The sequence below is a fragment of the Acinonyx jubatus genome, chromosome A2 (genome assembly GCF_027475565.1).
Source record: "Acinonyx jubatus isolate Ajub_Pintada_27869175 chromosome A2, VMU_Ajub_asm_v1.0, whole genome shotgun sequence".
NCBI classification, from domain to species: Eukaryota; Metazoa; Chordata; class Mammalia; order Carnivora; family Felidae; genus Acinonyx; species Acinonyx jubatus.
Genome location: NC_069383.1, coordinates 102,614,959 through 102,638,441, shown reverse-complemented (window position 1 = coordinate 102,638,441; position 23,483 = coordinate 102,614,959). Strand labels below are relative to the sequence as shown.

The following is a 23,483-nucleotide window of genomic DNA, read 5'->3' as shown; positions in this document are numbered from 1 at the left end:
CCCGTGTCCTCAGCAAAAGGGAAATCAATTGTCACAATATACAATAAAGCCATTCATTCTAAAGCAGGCAGATATCTTCACCACATCCATGGCGTGATCAATGGCTCCATTACCAGAGGTAGCTTGAACCGCATCCAGAACGCTTACATGGGATGCATTCTGGTAGAAATAGGCTGACATTGTGAGGATAAGGAGCCCCGTGGATGGCTTCCCTAATCCGTCTCCGTCTCCAGGAGAATGAGCCAATGAATATTCTCTGCGAGGACTTCCAGCGGGTGCACGAGGGGATATAAAATACTCTCTTTGTTGATCAGTAGACACATTCTGCTCTTTCGCTAACAGAAAACCCACACGTTTTATTTGTCTTTCAGGAAGATAAACTTCAGGTATAAAAGAGCCCATTACCCCAGGAGGGAGCCATAAACCACCAGTTCTGAAAATTGTATCTCATCTTTTCTAAAACAAATGCCTTCACTTAAGAGGGGTTGCAATTTGGTAACCCTGACAGCTGTGCACGGAATTTATCTTTAATCACATTTGCGGAGAGTCTACTAAAAGCACATCACCTATCATGGAGTAAAGCATTATCAGATGGGAGAAAAATATCACCAATTCTTTAATGAGAAGCAATCAGATGTCATAGATCATAAGAAATGTAGGCCCCTGAAGAGACGGTCTGTATTTTAACCTGTGTTGTGACTCGAATGCTCCGAACATCGGGGGTGGGGGGATGGGTGGGACAGTAGCCATTGTTTGAACAACTCTGTGGTCACGTGAGGAGCGGACCACGGTAGGTATATTTTAGATTCCACCCTCGAGAACCCCCAAATGCTGGTGCGTTTGCATGCAGGTCACCTCTGCGAGAAAGGCTACGGTGCGTGGGTGGCCACGGAAAGGCTGACAGAGTTGCTTCTGACTGTTGGAACAGTTCCTCAAAAGCGTCCAGAGTCCGTGGTGCCGAATTCAGGTATGGACCGGACCAGGTGACTTAGAGGGCCCTAGAGGGCTAACATTCGATTATTCTTTGGGACTAATGCATAAATGTCTCTGAGGTCATTATTCAGCAGTCCGTTTTGGGTGCACAGAAAGAACAGTGTTCTTTGCTCTGTCAGTTCACAGGTTTTCTGGTCTTTCCCATTTTCTAGCGTTAAGTCATTTTGTAAATTAACAAGATAATCGCTTAAAACAAAAGTACCCAGTTATTCTTTGCAGATCCACAGACAGAAGGCCCCCTGTCACCTCCCACTCATGCGGACCGAGAGACACATAAAAGCCGGGCAGGGGGATCTGAGAATCCCCAAGACAGCCTGGAGCCCTCAGCAGGCTTGCTGGCTTCGGTTCCAGCCACCGCGGCTGCTGACGGTTCCACCGAACACATCTGGGCCTCACTTTGCTCATCTCTAAAAGGAACCAGATCAGGGGCACCTGGGTGGCTGAATCGGTTAAGCGTCCGACCCTTGGTTTCCTCTCAGATCACGATCTCACGTCTTCGTGGGCTTGAGCCCCGAATCAGGCTCTGTGCTGGCAGTGCGGAACCTGCTTGAGATTCTCTCTCTGCCCCTCTCTCTCCCACTTGCTGTCTCTGTCTCTCTCCAAATAAATAAACTTAAAAAAGGAAACAGATCAAATGGTATGTATACACACACAGGTACCTTTAGAAAAATTTAAAACTTCTATTATTTAAATCAAAGGAAATGCCTTAGCACGTAAAATAAATGTGATTGATACAGTTGACCCTTGAACAACACGGGTTTGAACTGCACACTTCAGAGATTTTCTTTCAATAAACATGGTACAGGACTCTAATGCCTTTTCTCTTCCTTTTAATTTTCTTTTTTTTTAAATTTTTAATGTTTATTTTTGAGAGAGAGAGAGAGAGAGAGAGAGAGAGACAGAGAAACAGAGAGAGAGCAAGGGAAGGGCAGGGAGAGAGGGAGACACAGAATCCGAAGCAGGCTCCAGGCTCCGAGGCATCAGCACAGAGCCTGATGCGGGGCTCAAACTCACAAACCGCAAGATCATGACCTGAGCCGAAGTCGGACGCTCAACCGACCCAGCCACCCAGGTGCCCCATCTTCCTTACAATTTTCTGAAAAACATTTTCTTTTCCCTGGCTTACTTTATTAGAAGAATACAGTATATACTACATATAACATACAAAGTATGCATCCATCAACTGTTCATGTCATTGGTAAGGCCTTGGGTCAACAGTAGGCTCTTTGTAGTCAAGTTTCAGGAAAGTCAAAAGTTATATGCAGGTTTTCGACTGTGTGGATTGTCCGTGCCCATGACCTCCGTGTTGTTTAAGGGTCAACTGTATTTAGAAAAAGTGTGGCACATTTCCCCCTGAAAACCGCAAATTCATTTATCTCCTAGCAGTTAGATTTTTGGAGCCCTCTCAGTGGCCCCTTGGAAGGAAAGGCTCAGTGCCCACACAGCTTCCCAGCTTGTCCACAGAGCACCCCCGCCCCGTCTTCTTCTACCTGCCTTCCCCGTGGTGAATGTACACAGACCTGTGGGCACATTCCTACCCCTGCTTTTCCCTGGTTGCTCAGTTCACCTGAAATGCCTTGCAGCCCTTCTGGAAGAAGCAAACCCCGTCTGTCTTCAAGGACCAGTGCCAAAGCTCTTTACCGGCCTGTTCTCAGGCACCCCTCCCCCGGCATCCACCGCCCTGAGGAGCCATCCTTTGTTGGCGTGGTCTTTCCCAAGTGGCAGTGGACAGCCCCAGGGCTAGGGGACAGAACTTGCTCATTTCATACTCCATTGTCCCCTGCTGTGCCCACAGGTGGGGATGGCTGGGCAGACGAAAATGTAAAATATAACGTTTCTTGATTATGTATCCCCGAGGTCTTGATCCCATCTAACTAAAGTAAACTGAGAGAGACCAGCTGCCCATCCTTGCTTTGAGAGAATTACTGACCATACCATGCTTCTAGAAACCCTGGGAGGAAATTTTGTCTCTTTAGCTCTTGTGAATACTTTACTGACCCTCGACCCCATGTCTTCTCTGGGCTCTGAACCATCTTGAATGCCAGAAACATCTCTCATGAAACAGCTTCAATCCCCAGGCTCCATGAAATGATTATCACCCAGGCAGCCTGACGTTCATTATCTCAGATAAGAGCCGCAGAATAATGAAGATATTGAGTTATTCCCGCCAGGCCCCATGAGTAATGAAAAGCCTGAAGGAAGGGCTCATTCATTAAGATTTTATAAGCAGGGGAGAATAAAAAGATACTTGTTTTCAAGAAATCCATTTTTGTCCAGTCTAGTCTTAACATTAGAAGAACTTTGTAGAGAATGTAAATGTATTTAAAAAATAATAATAATTAAAAGGAAATCCAGTGCCTGTTAGAAAGGGGTCTTTTACCTACTGGTGAAATGTTGACAAATTCTAACCAGCCTGACGAGAAGTTGGGTTTTGTTTTGTGTTCTGTAGGCATGTAAGTATGTTTAATGCATATGTTGAGATGCAAGTAAAGTTCACCTCATTGGAATTAGCTCTTCTCCATGACTTAAGCTGACAGTGCCTTTACGGTTTCTAAGTCAACTGGAAGACATCAATCATTTGAAATTACCAAAAAGATGAAAATTGACAACCCTACCCCGAAGAAGCAACACAAGCCTAGTCTCATAAGTACATGTAGAAGTCTGGCACTATAGGAGATCCTGAGAACGTGCTTGATGTGCACAGAAATGAACCATCCCAGAGCCTGGAGCTGAGCGTGGACCTCTCCTGTTTTGCAACTAATCGTTTTATTAGCAATGAGCTAAAAGAGAGAGGGAGAGAGAGAGGAAGGCAAAGAATGAAATTATGAAGAAAGGGAGCATTTAGCAAATAGTATTGACTTTCTGTTTCTCGAGACTATTGATAATGGACTTGTAATTTTCACAAACTTTGTCTAGTTGGCTGATGGGGCCACAGTGAATTCACTGAACAGATACAGAAAAACTGGTACACATAAATCTGCTTAAGAAACCATCGCTTCCAGTTCAGAAGTTAGTAGTAAGTTTACGAAGACTGTCTAAAGACAGTGATTTCACATGTGTGATGATAGAAGGTGTGCTTACCTGTGCATCTCTGAACTATGAATTCTCATGGAGAGCTCACTTACTCTGGGTGAACACCACCCATTTTCCATTGCAGGGTTTTTATAGTCGTACAAAAGGTAAACCAACAGCTGTCAATGTGTTGTCTCCAATAGCAGAAGGAAAACACACCAAAAAAAATAAATAAATAATGTCCCTTTTCTATCAGTTTCTCCTATGCTTCAGATAGAAAATCAATTCAGAACAAAAACAAAGTGAGGGTTTTGTTTGTTTGTTTGTGTGTTTTGTTTCATTTTGTTTTGTTTGAAATTCCGTTCCTGGAATCAAAGCAAAACTTTTGGAAATTAATTCCATCAAAGGTAAAACATCTAAAGCAATTGCTCATTCTGTTCTAAACGTATTTTTAAAAGTTCAAGGTCGGAAGTAGAGTAATTGCTTGCTATTATGAATACATTCTTGGCAGAGCAGAGCATTATTAAAAAAAACATAATATTGTTAACTTAATAAACCAGTGGAGTCGAAATGCATTTGAAGTTCGTTGTGGCACACATATTTGTAATTGCGTCCAAGCAAACTGTGATATCCTAGAAATAAATATGGAAGCTGTAATTGCCAATATTTTAAAAATAATCTAAGCACATCATTTTGTGAATTAAAAAAAAACCTGGCAGATTCGTTGGTGCCTCTTTCACCAGTTGGATTTTCTACAGAAACAGTTTAATCTCGGAAGATCTGTAGAGTCAACGTAAGTGCCTAATGGTGTTTTTTGATGTATATTTTAAATGTTTATTTATTTTTGAAAGAGAGACAGAGACAGAGCACAAGCAGGGGAGGGGCAGAGAGAGGGAGACACAGAATCTGAAGCAGGCTCCGGGCTCTGAGCTGTTAGCACAGAGCCCGACGTGGGGCTCGAACCCACGAACCGCGAGATCATGACCTGAGCGGAAGTCGGACGCTTAACTGACTGAATCACCCAGGCGCCCCAACGTATTTTTTTTTTTAAATAACGGCATTGTCTATATTTCGGCTGTATATTTCTTTCAGAATCATTCAAAATCTTTAATCACGGTGTTCAAAAATTAGAAAAAAAACTTTAGCTTTTGGCGCTTTAGAAAGTTACCTTGTGAAAACCAAACCTGTGATCCAGACGGTACTTAGATGGCTCTGGAGAGACAGCAAATTGCACAACCGGGCCGCCACTGTGTTTGATTTAATTTTCAGACTTAATCATTGTGTGTTGGGATATATCAGTGTGTGGGAAGACTATTTTGATTGAGCTCATATGCTAAATTGGATCTCTTGATACCCTGTACAGAAATGACACAAAGTTAAGAAGCCCTGTGATTTTTCTAACATTTGAATTCAGTGAGCACTCAAAAAAATCATCAAGAGAAACAAAAATTTGGTGAATTTTGTCTTAAAACATAGGTATTGAGGAAAGTTGCTCTATGTTACTATAAAGATAGTACCTATGAAAATATTCGGCATACCCATGCAAACCATGATTAGAAATGAGCATGTCTTTCCATTTAACGTATTTTCTCTGGGTTTGTTGTGTCGTATCTCAGCATCTGTGGAGAGAATTTTCTCAACTAAAAAGATACGCTTCAGAGGAGCCAATTCAATATGCTAATAATTCCAAATTTATAAGCCATAAAATGTAACTTGACAAAAATTCCAGATAATTTTATGGAAACATTTAAAATAGTAAGACTATTAAAAAATTCTCTCACAAACGAGATTCTATCATTAACAGAATGAAGGTTGTGAACTATACCAAAAATAATTATTCCTAGTGTAGGGGAGGAAACCGTTTTCCTTGCCCCTTTTAGGATCCCCGGCTGGGTCTGAAATGAAAACTAACAGAGATCGATCAACAAGAGAAAAGCACACAAATTTTATTAAATTTGTACACATTTATGGGAGTCTTACAAGAGAACGAAGATCTGAGGACGTGACCAGTGCAGGCAGCTTTTGACCTTTTAAGCAAACAGTAGGGGCTCCTGGATGGCTCAGGTCATGATCTCACGGTTTGTGAGTTCGAGCCCCGCATCAGGCTCTGTGCTCACAGCTCAGAGCCTGGAGCCTGCTTCGGATTCTGTGTCTCCCCCTCTCTCTGTGCCCCTCCCTCACTCATGCTCGGTTTCTCTCTGTCAGTAATAAATAAACGTTAAAAAAAATGAAACAATTTGTGAAGAATTGACAAGCAGATTTGGGCTTGGGGTAGTCAGTGTTGAAGAAGTCCTAGAAGTACTACCAGTCTCGATCAGTTGAAAGAGCATGATCTCGGGGTTGTAAGTTCAAGCCCCATGTTGGATGTAGAGATTAAAAAAAAAAAAGTACTAGGAAGAAAACGGTGGCTTAGAAATACTGGCTTGTATGGATTTTCCTTCCTGGTTAAATTAGTTTTGTTTTATCATATTGATTGTATAGTGTTTTCAGTTCAGTTTTAGTGTTTACATTGTTTTAGTGGTTTTAGTTTACATGTAACTAAAAGCCCCTTTTTTTAACTGAGTAGTTTACTTTTCAGTCCCCATCATACACCTCGTTCCCAGGCAACTGTTGATCTGGTTTCTGTCCCAATAGTTTTCTTTTTTTAATATTTTCTAAAATATTTATTTATTTTTGAGAGAGAGATAGCATGTGAGCAGGGGAGGGGCAGAGAGAGAGGGAGACACAGAATCCCAAGCAGACTCCAGGCTCCGAGCTGTCAGCACAGACCCGACGCGGGGCTCGAACTCACAAACTGCGAGATCATGACCTGAGCCGAAGTCAGACGTTCAACCGACTGAGCCACCCAGGCGCTCCTTTCACTTGCTTTTTATAGAATTTCATGTGAATGGAATCATAGAGTATGAGTCATAGTGTCTGGTTCCTTTCACCTGCCAGGTTTTTGAGATTTCATCACACTGTTGTTGCAGGCATCAAATCTGTCCTTCTTCTTGCTGAGTAGCATCCACTGTGTGAATATACCACATTTTACTCCATTCCACTGTATGGATACATCAGATTTTATTGAACTCCGGTTACAAATATACTGCAGTCTATCCATTGACTGCTTGATGGATATTTGAGTTGTTTCCAGTTTCTTACTAGTGTGAATAGTGCTGCTATAAACGTTCATACATAAGCTCTCTCAGATTCCCAGGAACAGAACTGCCAAGAGTGAGTGTTTAACTTCTGTCACACACAACACAAAGGAATTTAGATAGTTGAAAGGCAGAACTCTTACAACTCCAAAGGGGAAGGCTGCCGGGTGGGGCCACACAGCAGGCTGCATCCAGGGACAGGGTGACAGCAAACTGGAGCCACAGGAGGTGCCTTGTGGACAGCAGGTGGCATGCCCTTAGCTAGGTGGAGCTACCTGGGCTTCCTGGGGGGTTGGTATTTTGAATAATTCCATGGTCCCAAATAAGGAGTGGCCATTCCTGGGTGTGAGTTACTGGGGCCTTTGGCAGCTGGAAATGTACGTATTCCAACTCCAGAATGTGAGTGCCTGATAAGGGAAGGAGCTGGAATGGGAGCTTAGCCAACTGCCTTCGAAGGGGGATTGAGTGTTCTCAGCCGTGACTTCAAAACTGGGTCAACAGCGCACTTGTGAAATATATTATACATTTACTTCACATCCTTGCCAACACTTGGCATGGGCAGTGTTTAATTTTAGAAATTCTGGCGGCTCTAGTGGACCTCCATGTGACTGTCCCGTATGGCCGGACTGATGCTGAGTACCTTTCCACGTGGTTTATACCCATTTGTATTGCTTATTTCATGAAATGCCTGCTCAAATCTCCAGCTCATTTTTCTATGGAGCTGTTTGATTTTTATAATTGGCTTAGAGAGGTTGATACACATCCATTGGTATACGTAGTGAAAATTTTCTCTCAGTCCATGCCTTTCCTTTTCCTTTTCTTAATGGCATCTTTCAAAGAGCAGAAGTTTTAAGTTTTGGTGCAGTCTGATTATTGATTTTTCTGGTATGGTTTACACTGGGTCCGATCTATGACATATTTGCCTAATTAAAGGTTATGAAAGTTCCTCTTGTGTTGTCTTCCAGATGGCTTATGATTTTAGGTCTCAGATTCATTGACCGTGGTCCATACTTCTAGTAAATAGTGGAAGGGAAAGGGTGATGCTTACTTTAATCCCATATTGATATGCCAGCACCATCTGTTGAAAAGAACATTTTCTCCCTGTTGAATTACCTTGACATTTTTGGGTCAAAAACCGATTCGTAGAAATTTGGCCTAATTCTGGATCATCTATTTTGTTCCACTGATCCACGTATTTATCTTTATGTCAATGTCAGACGCTGGACGACTGTAGAATTAACGTTAAGTCTGATACAATCAGGAGTTGGGAACAAGATTTTCAACTTTGCTTTTAAATTACTTTGGTTTTGCATTGTCATAAGCATTTTAATCAAGTTTCAGCTTGTCCAAAGAGCCTATTTGTATTTTGATTGAGAGGTGTTTAGTTTAAAGGTGAATATTAGGGAGAATAGAGAACTTAGCTAGATGGAGTCTTCTAGCCCTTGAACATGGTCTGTCCCTCCATTTGGGTCTTCTTTAATTTCCCTCAGTGATGTTTTAGAGTCTTTATTGTATAGGTCTTGCACAACTCAGTTCCTAGTATTATTTTTTCCCAATATTAAATGAAAATGTGTTATTACATCTCATTTTCCAGTTGTTTGCTGCTTTGGTATAGAAGTAAATTTGGTTTTTGTCTCTTCACTTGCGTCTTCCCACCTTGCTAAATACACTACAAATTTGTGAGTTTTTTAGCCATTATTTCTGAAGTTACTTTTCTGCTATTTTTAAAATGTTTTTTAATGTTTATTCATTTTTGAGAGAGAGAGAGACAGAGCATGAGCGGGGAGGGCCAGAGAGAGGGAGAGACAGAATCCGAAGCAGGCTCCAGGCTCTGAGCCATCAGCACAGAGCCTGATGTGGGGCTCAAACTCACAGACCGCAAGATCATGACCTGAGCTGAAGTCAGTTGCTCAACTGACTGAGACACCCAGGCGCCCCTTTTTCTCTCTGTCTTTTGTCCTTGGATTCCAGCTTCAATATGAAAATTTCTTATATTGTCCCATAAGTCTTTGAGAGCATAATCGTTTTTCATTTTCTTTCGTTTAATTAAATAATTTCTATTGATATGCCTTGAAGCTCACCGGTTCTTTCCTCTGCTGTCTCCAGTCTGCTGCAGAAGTTTACGTAGTGCATTTTTTTCATATTAGTTATTGTGCTTTTCATCTCCAGGAATTCCACTAAATTATTTTCAGTTTTCATCTCTCTGTTTTGTTTCTCTATGTGTCAAGTCACTAAGACTCATTAAGACCATATTTAGAAAACATGCACATCTCTTAATAGCTGCTTTGATGACTTTGTCTGTGGCACCCAACCCCTATATCCTCTCAGACTTGGTTTCTAGAGCCTTTTTCCTTCTGCTTGGGGCAGACCTATTTTTTGTTACTGTTTCTTTCTGTGGCTACTGATTCTTGTCTAAAAGCTGTGCATCATAAGGGCACCTGGCTGGCTCAGTTGGTTAAGCGTCTGACTCTTGGTTTCAGCTCAGGTCATGATCTCATGGTTTGTGAGTTTGAGCCCCACATTGGGCTCTGTGCTGACAGTGCTGAGCCTGCTTGGGGTTCTCTCTCTCTCTTTCTTTCTCTCTCTGCCCCTCCCCCTCTTGCTCTGTCTGTCTCTCAGGATAAATAAAAAAACTTAAAAACAAAAACAAGAACAAACCCCCCCCCCCCCGTACATTGTAGGTATGCTGCCACAACAACTCTGGGTTCTGTTGTTTCTCCTGAGGGTCGCCTTTCTGCTCCAGTGGGCACTAGGCTTACCTGGACTCACACCGTAACTGTGGACGTCCCCAGGAGTGCGGCAGCCGCACCCTGTCCTTAGTGCTTAACGACTGTTATTTTCCAGCCTGGCCCTCTTGGGTCCCACTGGGCCTGGGAAGTTTAGCGGCCAACCACGTACTCAACTTCATACTACTATTAAGTCCAACCTATCTATCAGCGTTCTTGCTTCCAAGTTTCTCTCCAGATTTCCAGCTGCTCTGCCCATCCCACCTGTGTCCTTTGATCCCTCCAGCTGATAAGGCTTCAGCTTTCTCTTGCACGAACTACACACATGCTGAGAAATGCACGTTGTCCAAAAGCAGCATATTTGCAGATGGTAGTCGATATACTCTGTCTTTCAAGGATAGACTTCTCCCTCACCTGCACCTTCCTTTTAGCTAGCTCCTCAGACTCTGTGCTGCCCATGTGCTCGCTAGGAGCACAGGTAGATCTGTACTTGGATTTTGCATATCTTTTGTGGCTCTCTTACTTCAAGTCCGTCAATTACAAGCTCTGTCTCTGTCCCTGGAGCAGTGACTGATCTTTCTGTGACTAGAGAAGAAAGGGGGTGTTTGGAGCACCTTCAAGCAAAAAGCTACAAGTCCTCATTCTTTGGCTGTGTTGTCCATGTCTGTTGAGAGTAAACACTCGGGGTTTTTCCTGCTTTGGGCGGCTTTCCAGTACCTCCTAATAGTTACTTCTCATGTCATTTTCCTCATTGGCAAATGTATGAGGGTTTTTCAACTACGCTACCATTACAGTGAGTCTAAGTTTAGTTATTTTTATTAAGTTTGTTTATTTTGAGAGAGAGAGAGAGCTCACATGAGCTGGAGAGGGGCAGAGAGAGAGAGAGAGAGAGAGAGAGAGAGAGAGAATCCAGAACAGGCTCTGCACTGCCAGCATGGACCTCAATCCAGAGCTTGAACTCACAAACTGTGCAATCATGAGCTGAGCCGAAATCAAGAGTCAGACACTTAACCGACTGAGCCAGTCAAGCACCCCATACTTTTAGCCTTTAAAATGAAGACGTGAGAATTCTTTAACAAATTCAGTAATCCACACATAAAATCTTATAGCAAAAAAAAAAAAAAAAGAAATAGCTAAACATCATAAGACTTTTAAAAAAATTAATCATATACTAGGCCATTACTAAATTATTTATGGATTCAAAAAGGTAAAGCCCATAATGAGGGAATCTATGATTGTCAGTTGTGTATCCACAATACACCAGATGTGGTTCTAAACATAGGGTAGGCAGATAAGGAAGTGCGGACAGGTGTGTGTCTGGAGGTGCAGACACATATGGCCTGAACAATTCCAATTAAAAAAGAAAAATCCTCTCCATTATTTTTAGCTTAAAGAAATAATCATACTGAAATTAAACACTGCTCAGAAATGAATGGAAATAGGGGCACCTGAGTGGCTCAGTTGGTTGAGTGTCTGACTCTTGATTTCGGCTCAGGTCATGATCCCAGAGTCATGAGATTGAGCCCCACATTGGGTTCCCCACTGGGTATGGAACCTGCTTAAGATCTCTCTCTCTCTCTCTCTCTCTCTCTCTCTCTCTCTGTCTCTCGCCATCAGTCCCTCTCCCCTACTCACACACTATCTAAAATAAAATGAAAATGAAAAAAAAATGAGTGGAAATAAATATTACCTGTCCAAAAAATGATAGTTTTTATTATTAATACTTTTGTACACTACCATCAGAAGTTTTCAGCAGGTACGTGTTAAGTTTTAGGAAAGCTCTTATACATCTGGATAGATTTAAATGCATATTTGAAACTTTGGAAAACATTGTCACAAAAACTGACCTAAGATATTTAATATAGTCTGGCACATAGTAGGTGTACTGTATAGATATCCATATGTATTTTTTTAGCAAGTACAAAATATTATTTGCCTTATGGTAAATTTAATATTATATGAATCGTGTATTTTCTTAGGCAAAGCTTTTCATCTTTAGCAAGTCAGGGAAAAATAATTTATTCACAATTATTCCTTGTCTAATGAACACTTACACCTAAGTGTATACATGTTATCCCTATAACCTTCCCTTATTTAAATATAATATTATATGTTTTCGACTATTTTTATAATTTCTTGCTTAGCATCATGTTTCATATTCTGATAATGGAATTAGACATCTCAGGTTGCACTTGTGTTTTTGAGTAGGGCTTATAGTTTTGCATGTTTAGATTTGTATGTGTTTTTCAACATTCTTGGGTTTTAATAGTCAGTTCTGATACATTTATACTCGTGCAGGTTGGTTGAAGCTTTGCGCATTCTAGAATTGTAGTGGATGTATTTTGATTTTCAGTGTCTTTGAATAGTTTGAGAAGTTGTTTGAAGTGCTTTGAATTTTATTATTCATCTTAAAGGCAGCAGTGTCTAATTTTTTACACAAGAGACCAGCCCATTTTAGTATTTTATTAATACTGAATACCATTTTCCCATACGTTCAACACTGTTGCTAGTCTTTCATTGACTCTTTTTTTTTATTGAGGTATAATTGACACGCTAGTTTCAGACATACAACATAATAATTCAGCGTTTGTATACACTGCGAGACATCACTTGTAGTAAGTCTAAGTAACATCCATCACCACACAAAGTTACAAACTTTTTTCTTGTGGTCAGAACTGTTAAGATTTACTCTGTTGGCGACTTTCAAATATGCACAATGTTATTGATTATAGTCACAATTCCATATATTGCGTCCCCATGACTTATTTTATGACTGAAACTTTGTATCTCTTGACCCCCCCTCATCCATTTTACCCACCTCCCAACCATTGCCCCCTCTGCCAACCATCATTCTCTTCTCTGTCTCTATGAGTTCTGTTGTGTTTGCTCACTTGTTCTGTTTTTTACACTCCACATATAAGTGAAATCATACTTTTTTTTGTCTTTCTCTGTCCAACATATTTCTTAGCATAATAACTTCAGATCCATCCATTTTGTTGTAAATGGCATGATTTCCTTCTTTTTATGGCTCAGTAGTGTTCAGTTGTATATATACATCACATCTTCTTTATTAGTTCATCCATCAGTAGACACTTAGGTTGTTTCTCTATCTTGGCTTTTGTAAAAATTACTGAGAAAACATAGAAGTGTATATCTCTGTTCAAATTATTGTTTTGGTCTCTTTTGGATAAATACCCAGAAGTAGAATTTCTGGCTTATATGGTAGTTTTATTTTTAATTATTTGAGGAACCTCCACACTGTTTTCCATAGTGGCTGTACCAGTTTACATCCCCACCAACACTGCACAAAAGTTCCCTTTCCTCCACGTTCTTTCTTGCCAATAGTTGTCATTTCCCGTCTTTTTCGATAACAGCCATTCAAATAGGTGTGAAGTACTATCTCTTAGTGGTTTTGATTTGTGTTTTCCTGCTGATGAGTGATGTTGACCATCTTTTCATGTGCCTGTTGGCCATCTGGATGAATTCTTTGGAAAAATATCTATTCAGATCCTCTGCCCATTTTTAATCAGATCATTTTTTCTCTTCAGTTGTGTAAGTTCTTTATTTATTTTGGATATTAACCCCTTATCAGATACATGGTTTGCAAATATTTCTCCCATTAAGTAGATTGCCTTTTCACTTTGTTGATGGTTTCCTTTGCAGTGCAGACACTTTTTAGTTTGATGTCGTCCCACTTGCTTATTTCTGCTTTTGCTGCCTTTACTTTTGGACTCCAATCCAAAAAATCATCACCAAGACCAATGTCAAGGAACTTGCTGCCTGTGTTTTCATCTACAAGTTCTGTGGTCTCAGGTCTTACATTCAAGTCTTTAATCCATTTTGAGTTGCTTTTTGTGAGCGGCATAAGATAGTAATCTAGTTTCGTGTTTTTGTATGTCGCCATCCGGTTTTCCAACACCATTTATTGAAGAGACTCTCCTTTTGCCATTTTTAATTCTTCATTCTTTTTTCATAAGTTAATTGACCATATGTCTATGAATTCATTTCTGGGCTTTCTATTCTGTTCCATTGATCTGTGAGGCTATTTTTATGTCAATACCATATTGTTTTGATTACTGTAGCTTTGTGGTATAATTGGAAATAAGTGAGCAGGATACCTCCACCTTTGTTCCTTTTTCTCAAGATTGCTTTAGCTCTTTGGGGTCTTTTGTGGTTCCATACACATTTTAGGATTGTTTTTTCTATTTCTGTGAAAAATACCATTGGAATTTGCTTAACAGAGAGAGGGGGGTGGGAGAATAAGCATGGGAGAAGAACCAGAGGGAGAGAGAGAGAATCTTGGGCAGGCTGTATGCACAGTACAGAGCTCCACGTGGGGCCTGATCCCATGAGCTTGGGATCAGGACCTGAGCTGACATCAAGAGTTGGACACTCAGGGGCGCCTGGGTGGCGCAGTCGGTTAAGCGTCCGACTTCAGCCAGGTCACGATCTCGCAGTCCGTGAGTTCGAGCCCCGCGTCAGGCTCTGGGCTGATGGCTCAGAGCCTGGAGCCTGTTTCCGATTCTGTGTCTCCCTCTCTCTCTGCCCCTCCCCCGTTCATGCTCTGTCTCTCTCTGTCCCAAAAATAAATAAACGTTAATAAATAAATAAATAATAAATAAATAAATAAATAAAAAGAGTTGGACATTCAACTAATTGAGCCACCCAGGCACCCCTCGGTTTTTCACGTTTCTTGAAGTAGGTTTGTATCACTGTGAACTTTTCCCATAGCACTGCTTTTGCTGCACCCCATAGATTTTGATATGTTGCATTTCCTTTTTCGTTTGCCTCGGTGTATTTTTTGATTTCTCCTTTGACCTCTCTGTTGACCTATAGAAGTTCATTAGCATGTTGTTTAATCTCCACGTATTTGTGACTTTTCCAGTTTTTTTCTTCTGATTGGTTTCTACTTTCATGGTAGTTGGAAAAGATGCTCAGTGTGCTTTTAATTTGAAATTTATTGAGACTTGTTTTGTGGCCTAACATATGACCTATCCTGGAGATTGATCCCTGTGCCTTAGAGAAGAAGGTATGTTCTGTATATATCTATTAAGTCCCTCTGGTGTAACGTGTTGTTCAAGGACACATTGTTTCCTTATTGATTTTTCTGTCTGAATGATCTATCCACTGATGTAAGTGAGGTGTTAAAAACTCAATATTACTGTATTGCTGTCAACTTCTCTCTTTAGGTCTGTTAATATTTGCTTTAAATATTTAGCTGCACCTATGTAGGGTCCATAAATATTCACAAATATTATATCCCCTTGTTGGATCGACCACTTTATCATTCTGTAAAGTCCTTCTTTGTTTCTTATTACGATCTTTGTTTTGAAGTCTGTTTTATCCAAAGGCACCTGGGTGGCTCAGTTGGTTAAGCGTCTGACTCTTAGTTTCAGCTCAGGTCACAGTCTCATAGTTTTTGGGTTCAAGCGCCACATCGGGCTCTGCACTGGCAGCATGGAGCCTGCTTGGGATTCTCTGTCTCCCTGTGTCACTACCCCTCCCCCCCTTGCACTGCCCCTGCCTCTCAAAATAAATAAACTTAAAAACTTAACAAAATAAAATAAAATAAAGTCTGTTTTGTCTCATACGAGTATAGCTACCCAAGCTTTCTTTCATTTCCATTTGCATGAAGCATTCTTTTTTTATTCCTTTACTTAACAGTCTGTGTATGTCCTCGCATCTGAAGTGGGTCTCTTGTAGGAAACTTATAGACGGATCTTGTGTTTTAGAAATCTGTTCAGCCACCCTATGTCTTTTGATTGAAGAACTTAGTCCATTTAAATGTAAAGTGATTATTGGGAGGTATGTACTCAATGGCTGCCAGTCTTGAAGGATTGGCCTTGGGGAGAAGAGGAACGTTATCATTCCACCTTCCCCTAGCGCTTGGTTGTCTTTCTAACCGTGGTGATTTTTGAAGGGACCTGATTGATTCTCGATAGTTCCAAGGTGTTGAGGGTGTCCGTGTTTCACAAGGAAGGATCTCGGCACCCCCTTTCAGGCTGGCTGCAAGTAAGAGGACCAACAGGCAGCAGATTATAAAGTAGGCGAACATATTCAATCCTATGAGACCACAATCGTAATGCCCGCTGGCCTCTCGCCTAGGTGATCTGGAGGTATCTTCTGAGTGATAGTTGCAAAAATCAGAGCCCTAGGCATCCACCTACCCATCACCCCGGAAAATCCCTTCGTGTACATGCCATTGAATTCCCACTCCATTCACAGAGGAACCTACTTTCTCGTTTCTATCTTTGTAGGTAATTTTTGCCTGTTTATAGACTCCGTATAAGGGGAGTCAGACGTGAGATGTTTTGTGCCTGGCTTCTTTCACTCAGCCAGTATTTCTGACCTTCTTCCGTGGTTCCGTGCTTATTTGTATATCAGCTCCTTTTTCTTGCTAAGTAGTGCTCTGTTGTACGGATATACTGTAGTCTGTAGATGCATTTCTCTGCTGACGGACATGCGGGTGTCTTCCGGTTCCAGCTGTAATGAATTCAGTCCCATGAACGGTTTTGTACCAGTCTTTGCATGGGCATTCAACTTCTGTGGCTATTAGGTGAGCAGTGAGGAGTGGGCCACGCATGAGGTCTGTGTTCAAGGTCACAAGAAATTGGGGCACCTGGGTGGCTCAGTTGGTGAAGCATCTCAGTTCAGTTCAGGTCATGATCTCACAGTTCGAGGAGCCCCGTGTCGGGCTCTGTGCTGACAACTCGGAGCCTGGAGCCTGCTTCCATTCTGTCTCCCTCTCTCTCTGCCCCTCTCCCCAGCTCACACTCTGCCTCTGTCTGTCTGTCTGTCTGTCTCTCTCTCAAAAATAAACATTAAAAAGAATTTTAAAGTCACAAGAAACGGGCGATTTTCAAGCATTTCGCACCCCTTCACACTCCTGCCAACAACGTATGAGACTCCCCGTTGCCAAACTTCTTCACCAGGGCTTGGTGTTGTCACTTAGAACCTTCAGCCTTCTTGGTGTCTGTGCGGTGGTATCTCCCGATGTCTGCAGCGTGGTGCCTCCTTGGTGGAGTCAATTCCCCACCAGCATCATGTCCTCAGGGCTTGGCCACGGTGATCCTTGTAGCCCAGTTTGACCTGAGATTGTTGTTGTTGTTGTTATATTCCCGTGGCCAGCTTTCTGAACCATCAGGGTCTCTTTCCATTTACAACCTGGCTGCTGGCTTTTTGGTCCCTGAGGGGCTCCCCTCCCCCTGCAGCTGTGCTCCTGGCTTCCTTGGCTTTGGCGGTTCCTGTCTGCTCGGTGCCCACGAGGGCATACACAGCACTCAGTTAGGGCCCAGACAGCCTCGTAGGGTCTCTTAGCTCTGCAGCCCTGCCCCAAACTTCTCCCGTGCCACTGACGAACCTGTGGAAAGGGGCAGGTGTTGGGTGCAAACCTGCTTCCGAGCTGGTGTAAAGGATCAGGCCGTCCCTGGTGGCCATTAAAGTTGGTGACCGCATGAGCCACCCCCTCCTGGCCAGTCACTCTGCCGCCACGAAGACATCTTTTCTCCCATCGAGGCTCATGTCTTTGGTCACCTGGGGCCCTTACCTCTGAAATGAGTAACACATTAAACAACAACAAGAAACCCCCTATGGTTATATAGCGATCCAGCTCCTTATTTTGGTGGGAAGGGTGGTGTCCTGAGATTTTGTGTGCTAACTGGAAGCCGAGCTTTCTAGCGGCTCATTTGCAGATTGGCAGCTATCTCTTTCATTATTGTTATTCCCTCTGGTTAATCTGCTCTCAGATCTCTGTTGCTGCTTGTGATGATTTTTACAGCCAGAGGGGTGTGTTTTACAGATTGTCCTCCAGCTACTGAGACGTTTTTCTTCCGCCTTCGAAAGAGCAGTCAACACAATGGGGTGTGGGGTTTGCAGTGGGGACTCCTCCGTCTCGTGACTGTGTTCAGCTCTTCCCTGCAGGGCCCCCCTTCTTCAAAGTCCCTGGGAGCGAATCGGAGGCATTCTCTTCCTCTCTGTTCTTGCAAGTTGTAGATCTTCGTGGTTTTTTTTTTTCTTTAAAGTGTAGGAAAATGTCTTTAGCTAGTAGAAGTCCCAGAGTAGAAGTGAAGCCATTTCCATCAGAACCGCTTCCTCCATGGGGTGCTAGGTGCTCCGTGTGGTTAGAGTTCTCTGACCTCTGACATCATGATTTCATCATAGGTGGAGTTCACTGGATGCGATTGCAGAATTTGTGAATTCGCTTTGTGTTTTACTCTTGCCTTCCTGCCCATTTGCCTGGTGATAGTTTTCCTGGACTAGCGTATATCTAACATTAATTTTTCATGGTTCCTCTCTAGTCGGTGGTTTTAACCTGGAAAGTTCATTAATCTCCATGTCTCCTGAATCCATGTTTTTTTTTTTTTTTAATATTTATTTATTTTTTAGAGCAGGCTGGGGAGGGGCAGAGAAAGAGGGAGACAGAGGATCCGAAGTGGGCTCTGTGCTGATAGCAGTGAGCCCAACCTGGGGCTCAAACTCACCAACCGTGAGATTATGACCCGAGCCAAAGTCAGACCCTCAACTGACTGAGCCACCCCCAGGTGCCCCAGAATTCATGTATTAACATGAGTGATGCAATAACATGTGTTGTCACCTCCTGTAGGGAGTGACTCTTCTTTTGTGTTGGGAGTCTGCCCATGGGTCCCAAGTGGAGGATACCTGTCCCCAGCCACCCACTCTTCTGTTACTTTTTAAAAATTTTTTGTAATATTTATTCATTTTTGAAAGATAGAAAGAGACAGAGTGCGAGTGGGAAGGAGCAGAGAGAGAGGGAGACACAGAATCCAAAAGGGGCTCCAGGCTCTGAGCTGTCAACACAGAGCCGGACACAGGGCTTGAACCCATGAACCGTGAGGTCATGGCCTGAGCTGAAGTTAGACACTTAACCGACCAAGCCACCCAGGTGCCCCTTCTCCTGTTATTCTTAACAAACTTGTTCATCATAGTGGTTCTTTGGAGTTGTTCTAATTAATTCTGAGTGAAATATTATTCTCTGTTGTGAAATATTACTCTGTGCTTTTGATTGTTGATACTTTAACGTTTGAAATTTTGTCACCCACAGTCATAGAAAGGACCATTCGCTACTGCGTGGACACCAGGATTCAGGGATGAGAGGATGAGTGTTGTATTCCTTTAATGTAATTATTTAATCTGGAGAGGAGAAGGTTTTGAGGTTTTGAGGAAGAAATGTAATAACCAAGTACTCCTGGGGAAGGAACTGGTTTTATTCCGTGTAGCTTAGAGGATCCTTGTGGGTAGAATGAATGCACAGATGACAGATTAGGGCTCAGTGTAAAGCGAGACTTGTCATAATGAGAGCTGTTCCCCATTGAAATGGACACTGAGGGGGCGGTGATCTCCAGCTGTTGGAAGTAGGTGGTCAAAGACTGGGTGCCTGTGTCTTTCTGACACTGAGAAGAAATTCTGACTACAGCAACAACCTGTTCGGTGGTGGGGGGGGGGGCATGGGTTAAACAGGTGAAGGCGACTAAGGCGACTAAGAGTGCACTTGTCATGATGGGCACTGAGTGCAGAATTGTTGAATCATTATATTGTACACCTGAAACTAATACAACGTTATGATAACTGTAATGGAATTAAAATAAAAAAATTTAAAAATTCCAACTTAGGAAGAATAGACTTTCATTCGAAAGGGTTACTGCCAGGTGGGGGGCGGGACCATTGCAATAGGCCAAAATGCTGTGGCCGTAAGAGCGACACATGTCCCCAGTTAGGCCACATAGGTTTTGTTTGATGGTGGAGAGGAAACAAGGCAGAGAGAACTGGGTGTGGGACCATGGGATGAAGGGGAGGAATCATCTTGGCCATCCAAGAACATGGCCAGCGTGGTACGGGTGGAGGCATTGCTGTCTGCTGCTGCTCGGGCTGACTGGTGGCCCCAAATTCAGGACCCTGGAGAGAGGTTGATATGCATTTCCTTCCGATTGGTCACTGGGGATGAAGCAGTTCGGCTAATCCTTCATGAGGCAAGAATGCGGATTTGAAGGCTCTGTGTCTGGTTTCATCATGGGTAAACCAGGAGTATCTGTGAAATTCACTGAAGTCATGTGGGGAAGAGGTAATCCTTTGCTGTCAGCCATTTTCCAGAACGCAGAAGGGTGTGGGGATTCCTTGACCTTCAGATAAAATTGAACGTTGTCAAGATTTCTCAAGTGTTCTTAGCTTCTTGGCAATGAGCTCTGCCCAGGAGTCATTTTCCTTTCCTAAGCCATTTACCAAATGCCCATCAGGTGTTCCACTAGCCCTGGGGTTAAAGGTGTGGCTCATAAATTGACCCTGCCCCAAGGAGATCATGCTAAAAGTGCTCCAGGGCAAAAGCCATTTCCAGAATTGCACCTATAGACTATGTACGTCTTGAGTTGGAAATGCACAAAATCCAGGAAATCGGGATGAGCAGAGCCGGGACTAAAAGCATGCCAGGAAGGTGGGGCCAGCACGATTTGCTGATGGATTGGATTGGGACATGAAAGAAAGGCGTCCAGGTGAACTGCAACAAGTTCAGCCTGAGCAGCTGGAAGAATGGGATTGATATTTGTTGATGCTGAGAAGAATGTGGATGCATCAAGATGGTGGGGGATGGGTTAGGAGTCCAGTTGTAGATGAGTTAAGCTTGGCAAGCCAGTTAGAGATCCAAGTGGTTTTATCCCGTAGGGAATGGGGAGTCTGGAACCCACAGGAGGCATCCAGGCCAGAGAGGAGGATGATCATCTTTGCATGATCATATACAAGGGCTGGAAAGTTGGCCTTGCACCTTGGGGACAGTATATTGATTGGGCAAGACTAGCAGAGGTCCTAGGGAGTCCTGGATTTGGGGGTGAGGTAGGGTTCCTATTTTGCCAAACAATCCCCTCTGATCCTTGAGCAGGGCTGTTGTGATTAGCTGAATGACATTTTTGGGGTTATGTGGGCCTTGGGGCAAACTTCAAGGTTGACTTGATGCAGTTCATTTGTATGTTGCTCTGTCCTCCATTCCTCATCCCCAGTGGCTAATTCATTTCCAGGAGGGACTCCATGGGAATCAAAGAGTTCAATTATATGGAGACTGAAGCTAAGCAGAGAACTTTCATCACGCATTAGGAAGCTCATGCTGTAAGCTCATACAAAGCTTTAAGAGTAGGATTCCAGTTAGAAAATGTATATTCATGCAACAAGTTAATGAGCAAGTTGGTTATTCAGCAAATTCATTAGTCCTACTAAATGTCAATGTATGTGAAGTATTAGTAGAAAATACAAGGGTTTCTGGCAACATGGCAGACAGAGCTGAGACTCATGAAACCCCCACAATTGCACATAAGAAATGCTGGATAGGGGTGGCTGGGTGGCTCGGTTAAGTGCTAGCTTTGGCTCAGGTCGTGATCTTGCAATTCGTGAGTTCAAGCCTCGCGTCGGGCTCTGTACTGACAGTTCAGAGCCTGGAGCCTGCTTCGGATCCTGTGTCTCCCTCTCTCTCTGCCCCTCCCCTGCTCGTGCTCCATCTCTCCATCTCTCTGTCTCCAAAATAAACATTTAAAAAATGCTGGGTAAATATGTGTTTTTTGTTTTTAAAATACGTAGCTTAGGTGAAAGAGAAAAGGTAAGTAACATCCCCAGATTAATATCAGATAGTCAGTACCACAGTGACCTGGCAGTTTGGGACTGCCTAGAGGCTCCAACAATTGGCCTCCTTGGGACAGGGCACTTGGCTATAGGTGACACCTGTAGGGGAGAAAACATCATTCTCCCTCTAATTTTATGAGTTCTTGCCCGAGGCCCCTGTAACAACAAAAGATTGAAAAAGAGAGAAGACTATACATCTCCTATCTACCTGGAGAGACCCAGAAAAACTGAGTAACTCCCCAGGATGGCCCAAGCCACCACCTTAAATAGCATCCTCAGCTACAGACAGAGATGCTGGTGCAGGGGACCCAGTTATGGGAGGTAACTAGGAAAACCCAGTAAACAAGCATAAGGTTGATCTGAGATTTAAGGCACTGCCTTCCCCAATGATAAAGAGTTTCTTGTGATTTAGCCTTCCGTCTCTTGTAGATGCAAATGGTGGTTTATAAATATAAATTTTCCTCTTGAAAGGGCACCTTCTGTTGGCAGAGACTCTCTTGTGCCTCTGTCCTTTCAAAAATGATCAGCTCCAAATAATCCTTGAGCCAAAAAGGCATTATTTTGGGGGCGGCGTATTCTGCTCCCCTTCGCACACATGGGCTTGGGGTACAGATCTTTCTGTGTATGTGGTGGGGACAGGAAGCAACCGGGTTAGAATCGTCAGGGGGCAACAGCAGTGGGCACTTGTGAAAGGGGCAAGACCGACTGTCTTCGGCCCCGTGCATCTTGGGGAGAGAGACCAGTGTAGACTGAACTCAACTCCGGGCCAAGACAGGTAAGAGGGTTTCTAGCAGAGAACAGAAGGAACAAAAGGGGCTGTAGGGAGGTGAAAAAGGAGGAGCAAAGAGGAAGTGAGGGGGCCTGGGGGAAATGGGAAGTGACAGAAGGGTGGTAGAGAGTTGGCCAGCGTGGCTTGGCTGTGGGTTGGATGGCGTAGCGTTGAGCAGTTTCGAGTTTCCTTGAGCAGAGACTCCACAAAGACTGGGGGAGCTGGGGTGGCCTCAGTGGGCCGCACAGGTGGAAGCCGGCCACAGACAGGTGGGTCTCTGCACAGTCTCAGAGGTCCTGTCCCACTTGGGAGTTCAAGACTCACAAATTAACGTTTAGACACATGGAACCCTGGTGGAAGGAAGCTCCCACCGCTCCAGGGACCTTGTCCCAAGTCAGGAACAAAGGAACCCCTGAAAATGTAAGACTGGACTGAAAATAAGATCACAATGAAAAGTAGTAATGAACTCACAAGATGGAGCCTACAATGGACAAAAGACAGGAGACCTAGCACCAACTATAATCGAGGTTGTGAACACGGTGAATAATTGTAGGCAAAAATACTGAAAAAGTAAGTGAAGTCAACATTTTTTTAAAGATTGTTTTTAAGTTTATTTTTGAGAGACAGAAAGAGTGTGCGCAGACAGGCAGGAGAGGAGCAGAGAGAGTGAGACAAATCCGAAGCAGGTTCCAGGCTCCGAGCCATCAGCACAGAGCCCGACGCGGAGCTCAAACTCACGAACCGTGAGATCGTGACGTGAGCCAAAGTCGGATGCTTAACCCACTGAGCCCCCCAGGCACCCAAAATCAACATTTTTTGAGAAAGATAAATTTCTGAAATTGATCCAAGAAAAGAATAAAAATCTAAACAGCCATGTAGACATTAAAGAAAATGGAATCTGTGATTTTGTTTTTAAAAGTTGGCTCACAAATAATAAGTCCAGGTTGTTTTACAGACTCTCAAGAAGCAGGTATCTATTGTGCTCCTATAAAGTGCGTGGTTGAATAAAGGATATGAAAGTGACTCAGCTCTTCATGAGGCAAAAAAATCCTTGAAAAAAGTAGTGTCTGAAACTCAGTCCCACAAACACAGACAAAAACAATTGTTACAGAAAATATCATCAAACCAAATCCATCAAAATGAAACAAAACCCCTTGATGATCAGGTACCATTTCCTCATGAATTCAGAGATTGGCCAAGATAAGAAAATTCGTTGAGATAATCAGTCAC

At 43.0% G+C, this 23,483-nt stretch overlaps 1 protein-coding gene across 2 annotated transcripts in view; it reads left to right on the top strand.

The window, feature by feature from the left end:
- VWC2 (von Willebrand factor C domain containing 2) overlaps nucleotides 1-23,483 on the top strand; it is a 124,711-nt gene that overhangs the window by 36,954 nt on the left and 64,274 nt on the right. Inside the window, exon 4 of one of the 2 annotated variants that reach the window (XM_053218731.1) lies at nucleotides 851-5,879. The exons of the other annotated variant lie outside the window; for it this stretch is intronic. Within the exon in view, the coding sequence (XP_053074706.1) occupies nucleotides 851-987 (137 nt within the window). The 3' untranslated portion in view covers nucleotides 988-5,879. Of the gene's footprint in view, nucleotides 1-850; nucleotides 5,880-23,483 lie in introns of those variants that run through there. 2 annotated transcript variants of the gene reach the window in all.